This window comes from Podarcis melisellensis, assembly GCF_964234715.1.
Source record: "Podarcis melisellensis genome assembly, chromosome: 5".
NCBI lineage: Eukaryota > Metazoa > Chordata > Lepidosauria > Squamata > Lacertidae > Podarcis > Podarcis melisellensis.
In genome coordinates this window covers 42,316,210-42,337,575 of record NC_138537.1, presented here as the reverse complement: position 1 = coordinate 42,337,575, position 21,366 = coordinate 42,316,210, and the positions used below count along the sequence as shown (strand labels likewise).

Below are 21,366 nucleotides of genomic sequence, written 5' to 3'. Positions count from 1 at the left end.
GGAAATGCCAAATATTGGGCTGGATTCAACTATTGAGTCCCACTAGCAGGAGCCAGCACAAGGTCTTCTGTGAGCGCAACAGGGCTTTTAGCCCCTCTCCTCCCTGCCTCCCAAATTGGCTCGGGGCTGTGTGTCAGGGTAATTGACAGCAAGCGGAGGAGGGAGAAGGGCGATCGTTCCTTCTGGAAAGCTGAAATGCTTGTGTTGACAGAATAATCTCCTTAGTGCTACACTGAATTCCTCCACAAATTGAAAAGGGACTTCATTAAATCTGTGAGTGCCTCTGAAAAATGTTGCTATAAATATAACTCTCTTCACTCAGTTCCCACATGCCCACCAAATAGAAACAAATATGCAGATAAGAGATATTTGATGATGCTATGCAATGGCCTACAAACCAGTGCCTCCCTAGTCTTTCACACATCCCACCTCTGTCCTTGCTTGGACTTCATCTGCCACTGCTCCCTTCCCTGCTACAGGCACACCTGATCTAGCTCTGCCTAGTTCTTGAATTTCATGGAATGGCGCTATCTGGGCGAGGTCCCTGTGTTCCTGAAAGGTCCCATATATGATCATAGGGGGTTCTGAGGGGTTAAACTGCCTCGGGCCACTTCATGCATGCTATTTTCCTGCACAGAGATAATCTCCATGCAGCATCTTCCTGGCACAGATAATCTCAATGAAAAGACACTTGTATGTTCTTCCCTAGGCCTTCTTCTTGCTCCCCTGTTGTCAGTTAGTTTCTTTTGTATTTCCAAACCTCCCCCCCCCCATTTATCTAGGTCACTGAAAAATTCCCTATCTAGTCTAAGATGAACTCAGGAGCTCTGGTTTGCAGGTAGAGGAGACTCTGGCCTCTTCTTAAAAACTCTTCCCTCTTGAAGTGTCGCCCTAAGAATTGTTTCTCACAGAAATAGTGGAAATGAGTGGAGTCTGAATGGGTTTTGTTACCCGTGTGTGACCTTTTACCTAAGTGGGTCTTTTTACACTGTAATGCTTATCAAAGGTTTTTTAAGAATCTGCTTTTTGTGTGTGACTTTAAAATGCAATGTGAATATATACATATATGTATATGTGTGTTTATATATAAATATATATAGTAGGTGCTGTGTTAACATAGCATCCAGCTAGCGGTTGTAATGCTTTCCTAGGTGCAGGGTAATTGCTGCCTTTTCTTCCTGGGTGGTCACAAAAACTAGAAGAATACTGTAAATAGTTTTAAAATATTTATTTCCTGTACTTTGTGCTAATAAGTCTTGGGTGTGCTGTTGGTTTGCAATGTACCGGTAGTATGGTTTTTTGGGTGGGTGGGGGGTTCCTACTGCAAAAATAATTGGACATGGGGGGGGGGAGGACTGGCATCTGGTCTGGAGTTTATGCTGCAAAATCAAGGACTTAGTTCCCATTGAAGTTGCATTTGGGCTATACCCAGAATAGACAAATGAATATTAATGACACTTACATAATTGAATACTCCATATTTAAAAGCCCTTTCACATAGAAAGCACGCTATCGGGGCGAATTGTTTTAGCCTATCCTCCCCGATATGCTAGCTTTTGCATGTGGGAGAATGTTTTCATATGATAGAGTGTTCAATCATGTGAGCTCTCGCCTGCAATCTGAAGTGAAACAGCCCAGGCCCTGGCTTATGAAATTACTTAGAACTGGGCCTAAACCGAGTAAAAGCATTACATGGGTTATCTAAAATCTCATTTTCTGTGGAAGCGAGTCAAAGTGCAGTTCTGGGCAGCCCGCTTTGTCACGTGCTTCTTTGGGGACAGTACATGTGAGCAATAAGAATTTTTAGTAATAATGTTTTCAGTGACAAATTAATGTTTAAGTCCTTATGGGGATATTTGTGTAAATGTGTGTGCACATCTCATTGAAGACTGCCCTTCTTCACTGGCCTTGCCACATAGAGAAAGAGACATATTTTGCTTCAACATCTCTGCATGCTTATTCACCTGGGCAGGTGGACTCAGGGATACTGAATTAAGGGGAGCTCTTGCTGGGGATAGGATGGAAGAAATGCCAGTGGCATACATGGAGGAAGTGATGGTGCCCTCTAAGCATCATTTATAGCTGACTCTTGTAATCTAACCAGCACCTCTTGTGTTGTGTGTTTGATGTTTCCTGTGCTCATCCCCCCCTTCTTTTTTAGATTAAGCCAATCATTCATCACTTCCCATGTTTCCAGCTGTTGTAAAGAGTACAGGGCCCCATCTCTCTCTCCCTGAATTTATTTTGTTTTATTACTTTGGACCATTAAGTATTTCTATGCTCTCTGCTCCCTCCTGTGTTGTATTAGTCTTATTTTGAATGTCTCTTTTTGATTACAGTATCTCATACTTTTTAAAATTAGGCTTGTGTAGAAGTTCCTAAGGGTTTGTTTCTTCTTGTTTGTCTTGGCCATTCAGAATTCTCACCCATCACCCCTCTCTTCTTTCTATGGAAAACATGGCAATGCAGCTTCCTAATGTAGCTCCAGAAAACTTGTTGCTTTGCTTGCACCTCCTTCTGCCGTCTGAAAAGCTTCAGCCCTGCCTATATCCATTATAAAAGTCCTCAATTCTCAGATGAAGTTGTTAAACGAGGTGAGGTGGGGTTAGACTTGCAACCTTTCCACAAGGGCATTCTTGAAGTTTAGGATAACCTCCTGCCCAGTTGAATGAACCTCTATCAGTGTGTTGCACAGCACTCAACAAGACTGCAGGTGTGTTCTGCACTTCCTGTGTTGATTTATAGTCAGTTCATTCTTCACTCTGTGTTGCACAGGTATTTTTTACTTGCTGTGTCTAAGAGACTCCTATCTTCCCCATTTTGATGAACCAAATGTGTGTGTTGGGGGGGTCTATTCTCTCTATTCCCCTTCCATCAGGTCTGGTACTGTCCACATCACCCAAACCCAGTGTGTGATCATGAGTTGGGTATTTGAAGGCTTAAGTTGGAGTCTCATTCCCTTCAGGGCCCTGGGAAATGCTGTGACTTTAGAAGAAGAGCGTGTCTGCTGTGAATTGTTGGTAAAATGTGTCATTAGGTAATATTTATATACCTCACCTGAGTAACATTTGAAAATGTATATAAAAATAAAGGTTCTGTTCAGTGGCTTCCTACCCGTTTGACACACCTACAACACTTAGGGCTACTTTACCATGGAAATTGTATTGAATCTTTGCCATTACTTTAGTGACAGCTCCATGATTTTTCTGTGTGCTTTATTAACTCACCAGTGGAAGAGAACGCATTCTTGTTACAGACTGTGGGGCTGCAGGTGAGGCTTAGACCTCTGCCTCTTTCCAAGTTTCTTCTTCCTCTTTATGCATTGTGTATGTACTCTGCGTGCCCTAAGGAGTCTTACTTTATTGCCGCTTATTAAACATTTCTTTTATATCAGTATTGGTGTGGTGTGATATAGTTTGATGTGCAAAGACGAGACATGTTGATGAGCCATCTCAATTGCTGCTTTTGGAGGTTATCGGGACGTATACACAATTGTGAAGGATGTCACCAAACAATGAACTGTTGGAAGATGGAAAGATTGCCTTGTTAGCTACCACTCCCATGTGGGTTTTGTCTTTGACCTGGTCTACAGCAGGCTGGCTCTCCAAAAGAAGCCAGAAAGTTTGGGTAGGAACTTCAGAGCCTGGTTACTGCCCTAGCTTCATCAGAGGTAGGCACTGCACAGTTTTTGACACCAGTCTTCCTCTCCTAGTTGACCCATTTCTCTGTGCTTGGCTCTTCGTGCTTAGGCTGGGTTCGATACCACATTGTCGGTGTGTGTGAGGAGGCACTATTTGGCACTATTGCCAGCCAGGTGTGGTTGCACCTACCTAATTGCCACATAGTGGCTCTACAAGAGCAAAGGTGTAGCTCAATGTGTCCCACTTGTCCTGAGCAAGCTACTACTCAGCCTCTCATTTGTGAGGTATGGGAAAATTTGGATAAAATCAGTTGGTGGCAGCAGCACCTAGAAGCTCAAGTCTGAAACAGGTCCAGCTACCTCAGAAATAGAATACCAATCCCATGTCAGTGCCACACTTCCTCTTACATGCCTAAGGTCCAAGGGTTGTTTAAGCCTGTCAGAAGTGGGGCATTTAAAACCCAATCCTAATTTTTGCAAGTTAGTGGTTTGTTTTATGTCCAAGTGCTGCTTAAGGAGCAAAATTTGGTGTGTTTAAACTGTGGACCAAGTACTTTCCTAGAGTACAGAACTGAAGGAGATGACTGCCCGCTTCTCAAGTGTGATTGTTGAAAAAAAGAAAAGTGCCGTGACCTGTATTGAAGTGACCCTCTAATTTTCTTTTCTGAGAAAACTGAATAACAGCAGGTTTAATTTGGGCCATTGTTCTGGGAGAGGGAGACAAGCCTATTATATTTTTCTATGGGGAAAGAAAAGACCAGCCACGTGGCTAAATTAATGTCATGTTCACATGGATGACAACATTGGTAGTTAAAAAAAACAACCCTAAATCAATTCTGCTGTTTCTAAAGGAGGGACAATTTTGACTTCCCTCACTTGAGTCATCATAAACTCAGATCATTAAAAGCGTGGCAAGAATCACAAACCTCAGTTACTAAAACCAATGATGCCGGTTTTCATCTGACAGAGAAGCACCTGCCAAGAACAAAGAAATGCTGTCTGACATCCTTACAGCATAGAAAAATACTATACCAAATACAAATATATTAATATATGTAAGAATCTAAGTATTATGTATAAAGACCTACTTCAGCTATTAGCTTACAACACGTGACAAAAGACATAATTACACACAATTGCTGAGTACCCTTTCCATGAGCTGCCCCTGAAGGTTGCACCAATTGGGTTTTTGATGCTACCCTCCCTGTAGGTACCAAAACACTTTGTTCTGATCACTGGGAGGTTCAAAGCCAGCTGTGAACAAGCAAAAGCTTGGTACAATCTTCATTCAAGTATGGTGATAAGTGGAAGGTGTTGCGACTTGGTTGAGATAACATTGCAAGTGTAAACTTACTTTGGTACATGATGGACAAAATGAACAGTGAACATCAAGCATTGCCCTCTGCAGCATATGGCTACCAAACAATACCCAATATAATCTACTTTATTACCAAAGTATGGACTGCAGTGGCAGGCACAGTTTTTTAAAAAATCAGACATAAGATACTTTCCGTTTGATATGTGTAATGGCTATAATCGGAAATGTGAAGTCATAAGAAATTCCAAAAACCCTAATTAGTTTATTTTGTGTAATTGAACTTGTTTAGGAACCTTACAAATGGAAGTTTAAAAGCTGCACATTCTCAGTGTGAAGAAAAATGCATTTAACATTCTTGAGGTTTCTATAATAAATAGAAATGAAAAATACTTAAGATGGCAAAACCAGAATATGAAAGAATGGCTGCAGATTTAAATGGCCCCGCAGATCCTGTTATGTTAACAGAGTTTCATGCTGTACCTGTCTGCAAAAGTCACCAGTCAAGGCTTTTAGTACTAGCAAGGCAACTTATGCCCTGCTGTCATGTAGTTTCTGTCTCTTAACCTGCAGCAATGGAAGAGTTAGCAGGTTCTGCATGACTAGCACACACAGAGATACAAGGTGGGAGCCCCTGTAGAAGCCCCTGCAACTAGCCATCCATTTGATTCTCTGCAGGAGCAAAGGATAGCCTCCTTGCTGCTGGTTTTACCCATAATATAGTGTATAGTTGAAAACCTGTGCTTCTAATAACCAATTGTTTTATACTAGGGGGTATTCCGAGATGCTACCCTTTTATTTCTCCCATATCCAATGTACCTCCTAGAAACCTGCAACCTTGTGATTACATGTACCAGATGCTTCCAGGCAAGTAGCTCTACCTTTTAAGAGGGAAACTTCCCCCCACCATAGGAAACATGATCCATAAGTTTCAGGGAACAAGCATCTGGCTGAGGTTGCCCTGGAAACAAGAACACATGTACAGCCAAGGCCACCAGGCTTGTACCGGAGAGCACGTTGTTTCTCAGCAACTGGATTCTGGCATGACTACTGGGTGAAAATTCTGCATCCTGAGAATATCATCTCGATTTTTTTTTTAACAAAGTTGTTTCAAGCCTTCAAGTGTCTCCTACACACTTTAAAGCCTCTGTCTGATGGAAGTCTCAAAAACCCAGGCTGGGTAAGTAGCATTTCCAGTGGTTGGGACATGGCAGCTTCTGTGTGCTATTTCTTTTCTCCTCCCAACCAAGAGAAACAGAGCAAACTCTGCAAATAATATTCAGATTTGCTTAATTAACATAGTGCATATAGATCAGAGATATTAACTTTTCATGTGCAGAATTTGAAGGAATCTGGCTTGGTGTTTTTTCCCCCACCCCCACCCCCCGCAACTCTAATGGTTTTACTTCTAATTATTGGTCAGTAGCTAGTGGTGATAAGTGCAAACTACATTTTTTCTGCAAGAATAAGTTAGATCAAAAGTGTCTTTGACCAATTTGCAGCTCTATTGTCCAGGGTCTAGCATAAAAACTCTCTCAAACAGGGATTTGGAAACATAGCAAGAGAAGGTACTGTCAGCTTAGTTTATTTTAACTGCCTGGATCTTAAAGAGCCATCTTATTTCTTCTGATGCTGTGGCCCAGGCCTAACCCCACCTGAGCAAATAATCTATAGCACTTGCTTTGGAAGCTTGTGCTTCAGCTTTTATTGCAGGCGGTGGCTGATATACCCAACCCCACAACCCATTACAAGAGGGCAATGGTACTTTGTGGGTGGGCCTGGTGTATGAAGAGTAATGCTACAGTAAACTGAGTGCAAGAGACACATGCAATTCATTCCCCCCCTCCCGTTCTAAAAGGCAGGTGAAAGTGAGCATGATGGGTATGAAAATGATTATTCTCGAGTTCACAGACGTTGGGTTGCAGAACAGGCACCACTCTGAAAATATCCAGACTTTTCATTACAGCAAACCAGATGGCATTTGGGCAGAAGACAGATTTTGCGGTGTAGAAAGGCAGTGATATAGGCAGAACCAGAGAAAACTACATCTGTCCCTGTTGCTGCCCTCAAATCATGGAGATGGCTGGCTTTATAACTGGGGACATGTAAGTCTCCCTGTCCCATCCATTAGAGGTACAACAGGAAGACTGCTAGCCAAGGTTTCTCCAGCCCTCATGCAACAAGATCCTACACATGCTTACTTGGCAGTTAAGTCTCATTGTGTTCAATGGTGCTTACTCCCAGCTAAGTGAGTATAGGATTTCAAAATTAGGGAAGTGGTGGTAAGTCCTGTTAATGCTGGTGGATCATTCAATGTGGAGCAAGTGTGGCTCCTTTTTGCTATTAGTTGAGACCAGACTGCAGCTCCGAGGTTAAGCTGTTTTTAAATACATTACCTTGCAACCATCCGGTATAGGAGGCAACTGTTCATACGAACGCTTCCCATTCACCTAAGGGATTTTATCTTTGCTAATTCTGCAGCACACAGTCCTCCTGCCTTTGCCCCGGGTCCTGCCTCTGCATTACTTGCAATTTAGTCCTATAAACAGAAGATGAGGTTGCAACGAGCAGCCAGTAGGAATAGGAACAGGTGGGTATTCAACAAGAGAAAAAGCAAAACTGCCAAAAGAAAAGGGGGGAAAAAGACAGACATGGTGCAGGATAGCAGGGTCTAAGACCAGGTAAAATGACAAGATATGAAATGGCAGGATCCCGTGTCTAGGCATGAGCTGTGGACATGGCCTCTCAGGGCACCACACTGGGCAAAACAAACAGGCATGGCCAGGCTTGCTAAGAATCCATATTGTGCACAAGTAGTGGCCCCAGATAGAGTCTGTGCTGGATATAAATACATCTGTTGGGCTGGATTTCCCAGCAAAAGTCTTCTATCTACACCTTTGTCTGGTCCATCCAGAAGAGCCATTGTCACCATGCCAAAGGAGATGCTCCGTTGCCAGACTGAGAGCCCTGCCCCACCCCTCTTCCAAGCAGCAACAGGGGCAAGAGGAGATGGCAAGGGTGTTCCCACGGCCTCTGTCAGGGCAGGCCTGGCCCACTTGTCTCTGGCTCCGGCCTGTCCCTTGCTGGAGGCTACATGCACTGGGAACAGCCGCATTTGCTGGGTTTTTCCACCTCCTCCACAAAGGAAGAGCCATCGCTGCACTCAAAGGTGTATTTCCTGCGCTTGAGGCGCAGTCCTGCACAGCATCCTGGCCCTGGGCACGATCCCCGGCACTCCACCCAGGAGACAGGCCGGGTTGTCTGGCAAATGGCATAGCCTCGCTGGACCTGGTGGAAGTCTCGCACGGCCTCACCCCGACACTCCGACTCTAGGGAAAACGTTAGGAAGAGGGAAGTCAGGCAAGGAGGCTCCTCTGAGAAAGCCTTCATTACACATTATGCTTGGGGTTCTGGTGAAGGTCAACTCAAAAAACTGGGCATTCTAGTATGTATAAGCATACTATGACGAATGATCTTGCCTTCTGAATGGTTAGGAACAGGTAGAAAAAATCTTATCCGTCCCTTATCTGGTTGGCTGGGGGTCCTGCAAAACTGGTCTTGCTTTTTGTCAATGGAAGGAGAGGACAGAGAGGCAGGACGGGGTGGGGGTGGAGAATCAAGAATTTGTGGCTCAGTTGCTCATTGCTCCCTTACCAAAGTTGTGGCCATAGTGTCTGGAAGAAGAGTGCAATGGTATTGTACTGGGATGTACAACGCTGGCTGTTCTGTGGGATCACGGAATTTCAAATTCCCATTTACAGCCAGTGCAACAGAAGGGATGAGGGTCTACAGTTGCTAGAAAACTTACTAGGGGAAGAGGCTAGGCAAGAAATAACATCTACGTACTCCCTGGCTGGGGTTTCTTCTGCCCACGGTGGGCATAGCTGGCTTAACACAATACTGGCAGCTTAGGTATAGGCCCAAGCGTCTTATCAGGGGAGGGCCCTCAGGGGTCCTTAGCTATGGGAATGTAAGGAAGAAAAGGAGATGTGCCTGACCTTGGTCACAGAGGTCGCCATCAAATCCCCCGTTGCATTCACAGAAGGCCTCGCCTGTGTCTGAGATCTGGCACTGACCATGAACACACTGCAAGCTCTTGCATGGGTTGTGGAGTTCCCCTTGCTGGTTGCACAGGGCTCCCTTGTAGCCATCCTGACACTGGCAACTATAGGAGAGGGCATCAAGGGGCATGCAGATTCCATGGACGCACCTGTAGAATGAGTGAAACATAAAGCTAAATATAGGTGAATTCAAAAGGTTGCAGTTAGGCCACCATCTTCTAGAAGCAGCATTTAACATAGGAAGGACCTGCAAGATTCTCTGTGCACCCTGGCTTCTCCAACATCATCTTAGCAATACAAAGAAGTGAGAGAGGAGGAGCGTTCTCACTGACTCCCCAACTTCCCTTATCCTCCAAACACACAAGTACAGCTTTATTGAGGCTGCTTTAAAAGTGAAGGAGGAGTTGGAATTAGGTATGTGCTGTTCTTGAACGCTGTTCCCAAACCTATGCCCCTGTGCTGGGCTTTAGAGACAACTAATTTCTGCTTTTGTTGCTGCAGTCATAAATGCCCTGCCTGCCCCGCCTCATCAGAGATGAGCAAACAGGAGAGGCAAAATACTGCCCATCAGAGCCCACAAGATGCAGTTCCAGTCACACTTAGGAACACAGGGAGCTGCCTTATACCAGGTCAGACTATGGGTGCATCTAGCCCAAAATTGTCTGCTCTGACAGGCAGTGGCTCTGTGGGGTGTCAGCCAGAGGTCGCTCCTGATCCTTTCAAAGTGGAAATGCTAGGGATTGAACTTGGCCCCTTCTGGGCGAAAAGCACATGCTCCACCACTGAGCTGCAATCCCTCCCCACACGTTCTCCATCTTGCACCCAGCACTGCAGTGAGAGAAGAAGCCCACAAGGAAAGGGTGGAGGGGGATTCTGCTGCTGTGTACTCACTTGTGACCCTGGCAGGGGTTGCTAATGGGCTGGTCGCAATGGGGCCCAACCCAGCCTGGATCACAGTGGCAAATGGGGCCATGGGGGGTGTTGGGTTGGCAAATGCCATGCAGGCAGTAGAGCTTGCGGCAGGGCTCACAGCCGGGCACCACCCCCGGCTTCATCTGCGTCTTAGTGAAGTCCTGCAGCTCGTTGTTGATGTAAAGGTTGCGGATGCAGCCATGGAAGCTGGAGCCATTCAGGATCTGCCAGAGGCGGAAGGCGGCAGAGTTCACATCCACGGGCATCCCTGCGGAGGGGAGAGCCAGAACAGCAAGGTAAGGGGCAGGAAAGAGAGGGAAGAGCAAGTTCCTGGGGAAAAGAGAGAGCGTGCTGGTGGAGATGGAAAAGAGCATTCCTTATTCTGGAATGCTGTGTGGAATGTTAAGAGCCACCTTCTTCCATTTCTCTCCCCTCTCCCCACTGCCACAGCACCCGTCACTCCTTCTCAGATTGGCACTTGGCTCTTAGTGCCCTGCAGTATGAAATCAGACACCCCACCCTGGAGAGAAGAACAGAAATGTTCCTCTTGCATCATTACTATCCAGTGGACGTGAGCGAAGAAGAGTGAAGGAGTTCTTCATTCAGTTAATGCCCTCCAGGTGCAAGCACGGAGGTGACAGAGATATCAGCCTCTCCCACCCCCTTCTCCCCAACTGGATTGGGCCAAGGTCACAGTCCTACCCCCAACATAGAGTGGAGCCTCAGAGTTCAGCGTGTGGGCCTTGCCAAAGCCGTCCATGGTCATGGGGTCTCCTCCATCGATGGAGAGGTTTACCATCCGCTCAAAGGTCACCAGCTCTACAGTGTGGAACTGCCCGTCATTGATGGTCTCTGCACTAGGGAGAGAAGGGAGGTGTAGGATGGGAAAGGCTGGTGGCACCCAACCTTGGGCCTGATATCTGGCATCCACAGCCATCTGCACCCATCCAGCATGGAAGTGCAGCACCCGTATCCACTTTGCCTTGTGTTCCTTGTCACTTCTGCACTAACTCCCCACGATCCAAACCCCCAAACCCTTCCTTTTGCCTTCATGGTCAATGTGCAGCTTTGCTCAATGACTGAGGGTCACTCTGAGCTGGAAGGAGAAGCCAAAGGCAGAGGGCTACCTGTAAATGGCAGAGCTGGGGTAGGTGCCTGGATCATAGCTGACGCGCACATGGCCTTGGTACAGCTCCACCGCCATGTGGTCAGTGTCCCCATTATATAAGAGGATCCCATTGTCTTCAGCCGTGGAGACCTGCAGAGAACAAGGGAATGAACAAGCAAGGGGCAGAAACATTAATTCTACACTCCAACCAGTCCCACAAATGGCACGGATGAAGAGTGTGGGCAGATGCCAGCTCTTGGGGTGGCAGAGGCGGCAGCCTTGCTCATCAACACTTACCTGCAAAGTGATGTTGGCGCTGGGCCAGTTTTGCAGGTCAGTGAACTGGAGGTACGTGTCCCTGTCCACAAAGTTGACACTCAGCAGCTTCTCGCATTTGGGCCCCCCAAAGCCAGGAAGGCATTGGCATAAGGCACGACTGCCTAGCTCCACACAGTTGGCCCCATTCTGGCATTCTGCCCTCTCGCATGGGCTGGGTTGGAGGGAGCCATGGGGTGGAATCTCACAGAGCTGGCCACTATGATAAGAGTGAGAACACAACAAGGCACAAATTGCGGGAGGCAACTTGGGGATAACACCACAGGGTTTTAGCAGGACCACAGCTGGATCCTGTGGCACTCATACAGTTTTAAGGCAGTGTGCACTCTCCTCTGATTTTCCTCTTCCCAGAGACTGAGTAAAATGTGCCTGGAATCACATGCATGTGTGTTGCCCCATGATCTTTCCTGGTCCCTGTTTGTGCCTGCAGTAAGAGCACTCCAGTTCACTGAACCGGGGCATCAAGTGAATGGGACAAGGCAAGTACTCAAGTGACATACAAGTCATCACACCGCCCTGAATCCCAAGGGAAGACTGACACACTTTACTCAGTTTGCTTCTTCACCAATAAAGACAACCAGAATATCTTTGACCAGGGGTGTCCTTATGGGGTGGTCCAGCAGACAGGGCCAGCCCAATACATTTTAGCACCTGAGGTGAACCACAAAATGGTGTGCTCCCCACCAACCAGGGAAGAAAGGGTAAAAATCTACATCAGGAACATAGAGGGTATCAAATCAACCTTACTGGACAGTTGAAGTGGGACTCAAAGGCCATTTTGGGGGGGGGGCGGCTCACTCTGAATCATGCCCAGAGGGCAGCCCCCACCATTTTCTCCCTAGTCACTGTAGAGGTGGCATGTGTGGGGGGGCTGTTGAGGATCTGCCCTCCAAGGAGTACACCATAGCTGTTGCTGCCACCACAGCATCCCTTTGAGGCTGAATCCACTGCCCTGTGGATCCCGCCACCTGAGGCATTTGCCTCACCTTGTCTCATGGGTGAGCTGGCCCTGCCACCCTCTTAATTTGCCCAGAGGCATTCTACATTTATGCAGGTTTATGTCATGGGCATGTGCCCCAAGTCTTTTAAGCTGTCCTCAGCTGCAGGACAGAGCTATGTTGCATATCTCTGTACATTACTTCCCTATATACAGGAACTACTTTTGCCAGGATGTTCAGAACAACTTGTCTCGTCTCCTTGGTGGGCAGAGCAATTCACACTAGGCATCTAACTCCTTGTGTGGTACAAAGTTTCGGCAAATGTGAGATGCATTCTTTTAATCTCGTAAGCACAGTCAAACAACTCTGGAAACAGCCAGGGTCTTAAAACTAATCAGTGTTTGACACTTCTGGTAATAACTGATCACTCTTTTCATTGTACCTCTTTCTCCCAGCCACCCTTGTGGAAGAGGAACTCTTCCAGTAGAGGGCAATCCCAGGTGTTGAGATTTTCAGGTAGCTTAGAATGAGTTGAACTGGTATATACTCTTGCCCATCTCACAACCTTACCTGTAGCCTCCGGTACAAAGGCAAGAATACCCATTTGGCTCATCAAAGCACTTGGCGTTGTTCTGGCAGCGATGGTCTAGGCAGTCGTCATAGTCTACACTGCAATTATCTCCCACAAAGCCGGGCATGCATTCACACCTGTAGGCAGGGACAGGGAGAAGCCACTCACTGGCTGTAGCTGCATCCCTTTCCTATCCACTTTAGAATTCTATTGCAATTCCCCTGGTTTGCTGTAGGTTTATGTTTTTCTGCTTCCCCCCATGCCACCAAGGTAGCTGCTAAATCACTCACTTGGGCCCATCAGGGGTAGCCCTGCACACTGCATCATGCTGGCAGGGGCTAAGCTCCAGGGAGCAGACATCCATTAGCTGCTCACAGTAAGTTCCTGCAGGAAGGAGAGAAAAGCAGAGAGAAGCAGGCTCAGGCCCCATGTCCCCTGGGCCCAGTCTGCATGTGGCTGAACCAGCTCCTCCAAGGAAAGGGCAGGGAAGGGAAGGAACGAGGAAGAACAATCTTTGCTGTCCCATCACTTGCATCCATGCAACAGAACCAACAACTTATGGGAGGGTTTCCATATCCGGACTGGCAAAGTTATTGAGCTTTTCTTACTTTGCCCAAAGTTGATGAGCTTTTTGGGCAGATTCACATGAAGTTTTTAAGTTAGTTTTTAAGCAAATCAGAAAAAACAACACTGTCAACATGGGCTGCCATACGTCCAAATTTTCCTGGACATCTGAGCAGGATGTACTACAATATTCTGGATATGTCCAGGAAATTCCAGACGTATGGCAACCCTATCTTATGGGCAGCCCACTAGAAGCACTGTGAGATAAGGTATGGACACCTTCCATTCAGACAATAGATGGCAAACTACTTTGAGGGGTGGTTTTTCTTTTAACAATAATTTTAATGAAATAATTTAAAATAAAATATTTATAGTCTCATGCTTCAGCCCGGAATGCTGTTATTTGTATCTAACTCCCAAACCCTGACTCAATATTCAACCAGGGTATAGGTGGATCTCCTTCTATTGTTCAGGGAAAGACACTATTGTTCATGGGCTAGGTACTAACCTGGCAGGGAAGGGGGAACTGCTACTTGGGAAGCTAGAGTTAGTTTAAAAAAATGCATTGGGGTATCTTCAGGTATTGGTGGAGGAGAGGTGCTAACACTAAACTAAAAAAAGTAAATGTTGGGCACTGGAGTCAGATCCTTAGGCTAAACCTGCCTCTGGCACTGACCAGCTTAGAAGTTTGTGCTTTGCTACCTTAGCTCTCTTCTGCTTCTCTCCAAGTGCATCCGCCTCCATTACAAGCCTGGCCCTACCTGTGAAGAACGGAAGGCATAAGCAGGTGTAATTTCTGGATCCATTAATGCATGTGGCACCGTTCTTGCAATTGTTATTGTTGCAGTTGTTGGTCCTCAGGCTGCAGGTTGGACCTTCAAATCCATCCACGCAGGAACACCTGTCGAGAGGGAAATGAAGGTTGTTTAACAAACTGAGAGGTTAGAAGGTGCTCGCTTTGGGGCATTTCAGGGGTTTTGTGGGTGGTTTTTCTTTATCATTCCTGAAAAGAGCCCAAAGAAGAGCGAAAGGAAGTCAGGGTTTTGCCAGAAGAACATTCAATGCTCTGCCAATGGTTCTGAATATTGCACTGTCTTGAACCTGAGACACTTTCATCTCTGATTGGTAGGATGTAGATGGATCCACTTTGGAGGCCACTCGACATAGAAGGGGTTAAAGAGATTATTGTTTCCAGGAGAGTTCTGGGGCAGACACACTTGGAGCATAGCTGTCAACGTTTCCCTTTTTTAAAGGGAAATTCCCTTATTCCGAATAGGATTCCTCGCAAGAAAAGGGAAAAGTTGACAGCTATGACTTGGAGGGGCTTTAAGTTGAGTAGTGGAACAGGCAGGGGAGGGGTTAAAGAAGCAGAAGAAAAGAGGACCCTTGGGATGGGCAAGAAAAGAAGGCTATGAGGATATGAGACTCAAGGTTAAATGAGCCTAAATGTTTAAGTATTGTCACTTAACTGTTTCTTGCTACTCAGCAGTGGTTTCGGGTGTGTTTACTGTATTTTTCTCTGGTTGTTGAATTTTTTTTATATAAACCACCCTGAAATCCATTTTCATGAAGGGCAGTATACAACTATTTTAAATAAAAATGTAAACCAGCAAACAGGCAAATAAAATCAATTCTCAAAGCTATACCTATGGCTGCATTTGCATGCCCAGGCTAGATCAGTGTGTGTGCTGTATCTACAGTTCTATGCACATAATGCATGTGGTGCTGTGTATGCATGCATGTGCCTGGTTGTGTACTGCGTGGGTCTGAACTTGAGATTCATTTACGTGCACCATGATCTGTGCACACATCAGGAAAGGGATGCATTGCATTCACATATATTTGCGTGTTGGGGGGTTGTTGTACTAAAAGCACAGGTGAGTGTGTGCTGCATATGCTGTCATTTCCATTTATACTGCCTGTAGCCTATTTAGCTGGAAGAGGAAGCAGAGGTGGAAGAACTGATGACCTTCCGTCTCTGGCATATTGAATTGCTCTGCAGGCTGAGGGTCCTGATATCCTTTCCTAGAGGGCTCATCTCCCTGCCTACTACCTTTCCCCAAAGGCAGAATCTAGTCTGGCATGTGCAGGCAAACAGCTTTGTCAACCCCCAAAGGACATTATGTGCTGGCTTTGAAGATGCTGGGTTGTTATGGTGACGGGATGAGAGGCCATTTAGCATCTTGGCAATTTGGGTACACAGAAAGGGCTAGGGCCCCATTCTCTCTCTCCTGCCTGTGGTTTATTTTCAGCCACTAATTATGGTCTGTTTCCCAGAAAGCCACCCACACTGTACTCTGGAGAGTGAAGTGGGGAGGAGTCCTGTACATTGAGGTCCAACTGCAAACCAGAGCTATAGCTCCCCAAGAGGCTGTAAACGTCTTAAAAGGTTTCCCCTGCTGGGTCTCAACCCATTTTTACAGAAAGAAACTGACTACGGTTTCCAGGATTAGTGATTGTGGTGGTGGACAATCTTGGTGGAGGGTAAAGAGTGCCTTTTTGAACAGTATCAACAGAATGCTTCCCAAATCTTTCCCCCAAATCTGTTACAAAGCACCCCTAAAAACATCCAGCTTTTGTTATGATGGCCTGCAGCTCAAAAGGACGTTGGTTTTAGTCTGGAGAGGCCTCAAGAGAGACTCCATTACAGAAAGCCAAGCTCACATGTTCCAAGCAAGCTGAGCTGCAAAAGCCCCTGGCAAATTCATTGTCTCCTTTCACTGTAAATCTCTGCCATTCCTCCCTTATAATTTGTAAATTTAGAAGTAAACGAAAGACCACCATAAACAAGGATATGGCCACCAAAATATCACTCTCACGATTACTAATCAAGAAGTTTTGATCGCCTGAGGCTCTTGTCTGCAGAGTCCAAAAGATACGTTAATCTCTTTTCTCCAACTCACATAAACAGCAGATTAAGATGCATTATAAGAAGCCATTTTGCAAACATCTTAGACACCATTTTAATTTCTTTACACTCATTCACTGCCAGGAAAACAGGTTTTGCCTTCTTTGCTTTTATGCTAATTTTTAAGCCCAAGGTAAGCATAAAAGGTGATGCTTTTTGCCTTACCAATTAGGAATCCTTTGGATATCAAAGAGACCTCATCTCTCTCTGCCCAGTAACATCCCTGTGGACTCCCACATCTCATCCTCCTCCTCTCCCCTTTTTTTTCTGCTGAAGAGGTGCTCTCATCTCCACCACATACCACCAAAGCCTCACAGAACAAGGTATGAAACCCTCTCAAGCCCATCAGCCGGCCAACCCCCACTCCCCTTCCCCCTATTTTCTCCTTTCAAGCCCCATCAGGTTCCTCAGGGAGACCTGCTCTCTTTATTCTCCTTGTCATGCCCCAAACTTGTCCCTTTGCTTTCTTCTAATTCCTGCCCTAAACTCTTCCCCAAAGTCCCTACCGGAATCTCTACCATTCCCCCCCATTTGAGAAGCTGAGCAGCCACTCACCTGAAGCTGGCTTCACTGCCTTCGTGAGACAGGCAGGTCCCACCATTCTCACAGGGCCTGCTGGAGCAACCATCCACAGAGAGTTCACAGTTTTGGCCCTGGAATGAGACAAGAAGAAGTAGCAGCCACAATACAAAGAACAAATTATAAAGCTCTGGCCAGGACGTGAGGTTTCTCAGTCTCAGGTCCTTGCTCATCAGCCATAAAAGAACAAAATAATAATAATAGGAATTGCTGCCTATACATAATGCAGGCTGTCCTTTTTGGGTTTGCTTCTTTTCGCCACCAGGATTTCCTTTATAGCTATGAGTCAAGAGCTGCCTTCCCAACCAAGCGTCCTCTGTAAGTTTTGAAGTTCAGTTTCCATCATGATCAGGGACAATGGGCACGCTAGTGCAAAAACATCTGGCGAACGTTCAGATGAAACAGCCAGTTCCACATTCCCCACTCCCACCCCCAGAAATAGTGGCAGCTCTAGGTCCAATCAGTAGGGACTGAGAGTGTATCTCGCCCATTCCTGATGGCAGTGATAAACTAGGCTGGTTGTCAAACTGGAGAATGGGTTCCTTCCACCATGTCTTGGTCCTTCTCTGAGCCTTTTTCTTTTGGTTGACACAAGCCGTCAGAAGCAGGAAGAAAGCCCAAACCTTCCCTTTGTCAATGATCTCTTCACCCTCCCTAGTCACCCCTCTCCTCCTCCCCATCCCTCTTCTCACCTTGTAGCCACTGGGGCAGATACAGCGGTAAGAGTCCAAAGGATCTTGTTGACATGTGCCTCTGTTTTGACAAGGACTGGAGAGGCAGGGGTTACACTTGGCCTGGATGATGAGGGGAGGAGGCCCTGCATAGATGAAAGAAACCAGACAACTAGGAATTGGGGTCAGAGCCAAAGAATCACTGAACGGAAGGGAGGATTTCCACACATCCTCCTGTGAAGACTGTCCCCCTTCTTGGCCAGAATCTTTTGCAAGGCACTTGCCAGAAACATAGAGGAGATCGCAAATGGATTAATGGTGGAGCTGAATATATATTAACAGATGGAGGAGTTCTGAAAGGAGAGCCTGCCCACCCCACTCTGTGGCACAAAGCCAGGTTGTGCTTACTTGTTTTTCTTCTTTAAATAGTAGGCCCTGTAGCTCAGTGCTGGGACACATGCATTGCATGCAGAATTTCCTAGGTTCAATCCCTGGCTCCTCCAGTTTTTAAAAAGGGGGGGCTGGGTGGCAACTGATGGGAAAGACCTTTGGATGATGAACAAACAGTCCAATGGGGTTTGCCATATAGAGAGGCCAGGAACAGGCTGGAAGATGCGAACAGATGGAGTGTTCCTATATAGACACTCTTACCACGTCAGCTAGGATGGATTTGGCTTTAGTGACTTAGCTGGATGAGAAGGCTATGGAAGGAGGAGGCAACATAGCCTCCAGCCTGTGTCCTTCCTCCAGGTCTTCCTTCACCAAGACACTCATCTTACCTTCTCAACACTATGGACCAAACATGATAGGAGTAGCACATGTGTGGGCAATGTGGTGCAACACAGAAGTTGCACAAGCCTCACCACTGTGGTGAGGCTTGTGCAACTTCTGTGTTGGGAAAGGGAAGAGGGCCAAAGAGCAACTGGGCAGGGTAGGGTGGACCAGAAAGAGCCATTGTTTGGACAAAGCTGCTCTACAAAATGAATAAAGTATAAAGTATACTATAAAGTATTTATTCACTTACCTAGGCACTCAAACTTCTTGGCAGGAGTGGTGAGCAGCAGTTTGCCCTCCATATCTGCAGGGCCAGCACAGCGGGCAATGCCAGGCTCCTTGTAGCCAGTTTTGACCCAGCCCGAGAGCCAGCGCATGTGGCAATCACAGTGCAGTGGGTTGGCACCGATGGCTCTGTTAAGCAGGGAGAACCAGAATCTCTACATAACTCCTTAAGGTCTGGAGGGGGGCTGTCATTCATTGCATTTGATCTCTCTGGCTGCCTCTAGTGGCCCTGGAACTGATTAATAAGTATGGTTTCTATTTTCAGACTCTGAAACTGCCCTCATAGAGCAACATAGCTACAATCTGAGGTAGTCTCTCTTCATACTGTTCTTAAAGGTATGATTCACACATGCTGGCTTGCAACTTGCTATCTCAGTTCCTGACAACATGACTCAAAAAGATGCAGCTAAATGTGCAAATTGCGGCCACCGAAATGCAGGGTGTTGGCACCACTCATCACTTCAGGGTGCGGGTGCTGAGTGATGAACACACATAGAGGTAGTCCCTAGGGTTGCCGCCTTGCCTAGAGGTGCTGCTGATTAGCATATCTAATATCTTTTTAGATGTATGTAAATTGCGAAAGAATTTACTCTGAAGGCTGAAATTGCTCTGCAAGCTGAGGATCCTGCTGGGGGGGGGGACCCTAAACAAAAAACATACCCCAGTCTTCCCCCCAATGTACCTTTCCCCAACCTTCTCCTTAGACTCTAACATAGGTAGAGTCTGTTGCAGTGCTTTATAGTTCTGAGCATTGGGGTGCTGGTCTACACTGGTTTCTCCTGCGTTATTCTGAAGTGTAGTAGAGGACAAGAGGCACAGCACAACTTCCTCCCAAACCTCTTCCCCCTACCCCACTCACAGCCAACTGGGCATTAAGAGCCAGTACAGCCTGGTGTGTGTGTGTGTGTGCACACATGCTAACTCCTTTGCCTTACTTAAGAGGTGCAAACTACAGGACTGCAAGCTTGGTTGCTGCCTCCTGATAAAAGGTGCCAGGAGGAACTTCAGCAACATTGCAAGAAAGCAGAACCAGACCAGCTCCTGCTGCTGTTCAGCATACAGAGCACACTACGTCTGCCATCATGTCAGCCAAGGCAGCCATCACACCAAAATGAAAATAGGCTTTACCCCTGCCTAGCATCATTCTCTGACCTGGTGGATAAACAACAGGAAACAAAGGATAATTTCTAGCTTTTGCCTTCCAAGTACTGTCCCACAGAGCATCAGGTAGTAGTGCCAAGCTGGGATTCTCATGCAAGAGGAAAGAATGGGTGTTCAAACTGATGCAATACTCACAGGTGAGATAAGGAGATGACATCAGCAAATATCCCCTCAGGAAGTGTAGCAATATCATTTCCATGGAGGGACCTGGGCACAAAACACAAGTAGTATTCTCAGTGTCCTGGACCGTGGGACCCACCTGTCTTACTTGTTTTGATGGACCCTTTAAGGAGGTTAGGGGAGCATGATCTGCCTAAAACCAGGGAAGTCAGGAATTGGGGTTTTTAGACTTAAACCCCTTCCCCCTATACCATCTGCATCATATGTCAAGCACTGGATTACGAACCCACGGACTTAGGATAGACTGCTGCTCTATGCCCAGATGAGGTGTGGCTGAGCACTAACTGGCCAAAGAAACAAGGAGAGCAAAGTGAATGTCCATATGACACATAACACACACAAACTAAGCAAATGGAGGATCCCTGCAATACCAATTGCCTGGCTGCTCAGTTCTTAAAGTAACAGTTTCCCAGGAATTAGGCCAAAGTCAGACTCCAGTGAGGTGATTTCTCCTTGAACAGGGGCATAGGGGAATACAGGAATACAAGGTACCTACAGCAGCCGTAGTGAACGGAGACCCTCAAAGGCCAGGGGAGGGATACACTGCAGGGCATTGTAGCTGAGGATCCTGAGGGATGGGGGAGAGAAGGAAGAGTTTCAATCATCACACATTCTTAAAAAAACCCCTCCAGCTCACATACTGTCTGATATCCCTCCCCCAGCCCCATATTAGTTAAAGGAAGGAAAGTTTCCTCCCTCCTGCTCCCTGTGCCCATCAAAAACACTTCTCCTGCAGGTGGGGGGGGGTCTCCCTAAAATTGGACTCAGATCCTAAGGTAAGCTATGAAAATTCACAGAAGGAAACCCTCCTGGCCTTTCCGCCCCCAGCAAGCCACTGTGCCCAAACCCCCATTGTTCAGGAGACACACCCACCAAGCCTACCGACAGGCACAGTGGGGGGGGGGGACAGGAAAATTTCCTTCTGTGAAGTTCCCTAAGTTAGCACACCTTAGGAGCCAAGCCATTGTTTCTTTCAAGATTCTCTAATGGGCAACTCACATAAACTGGGGCACAGTGTGTTCTTGGGGTATGGCTGGATTCCACTCAATGACGATGCTAACAACCCATGAAGTTCATACTCTCTCCAGATTGGCCAAGTAGTTGGCACGAGTCTAAAATTGCAACTTTGATGGCAACACAGAAAACAATAGGGTCTGCTGGCCAATGAAGGATTTTTACTTTCTACATTACTTCTATTCAACTCAGTTCAACTATTCAGTTCAACTTTTTTTTTTTAATGGCTAGGTGTCTTTCAGTTAAATAGCAGTGGCATTCTATTTACTGCTAAGATTATTTTAAATATATTATCAATCAACAATATGTGTCACCAGCCCCCTTTCAATTGGGATGACTGAAATCCCAC

General features: G+C 46.4%; 1 protein-coding gene across 1 annotated transcript in view; it reads right to left on the bottom strand.

Annotated features, from left to right (window-relative positions):
• Positions 1–5,200: 5,200 nt before the first annotated feature.
• SLIT1 (slit guidance ligand 1) overlaps positions 5,201–21,366 on the bottom strand; it is a 119,090-nt gene continuing 102,924 nt past the window's right edge. Inside the window, exons 24-37 of the mRNA XM_081911961.1 lie at positions 20,500–20,571; positions 19,959–20,030; positions 18,628–18,791; positions 17,625–17,749; positions 16,909–17,006; positions 14,207–14,346; positions 13,172–13,265; positions 12,881–13,018; positions 11,334–11,571; positions 11,056–11,186; positions 10,631–10,785; positions 9,908–10,196; positions 8,954–9,165; positions 5,201–8,284 (exon numbers count right to left, since the gene is read on the bottom strand). Coding sequence (XP_081768087.1) covers positions 8,046–8,284; positions 8,954–9,165; positions 9,908–10,196; positions 10,631–10,785; positions 11,056–11,186; positions 11,334–11,571; positions 12,881–13,018; positions 13,172–13,265; positions 14,207–14,346; positions 16,909–17,006; positions 17,625–17,749; positions 18,628–18,791; positions 19,959–20,030; positions 20,500–20,571 — 2,167 coding nt within the window. The 3' untranslated portion in view covers positions 5,201–8,045. The remainder of the gene's footprint in view (positions 8,285–8,953; positions 9,166–9,907; positions 10,197–10,630; positions 10,786–11,055; positions 11,187–11,333; positions 11,572–12,880; positions 13,019–13,171; positions 13,266–14,206; positions 14,347–16,908; positions 17,007–17,624; positions 17,750–18,627; positions 18,792–19,958; positions 20,031–20,499; positions 20,572–21,366) is intronic.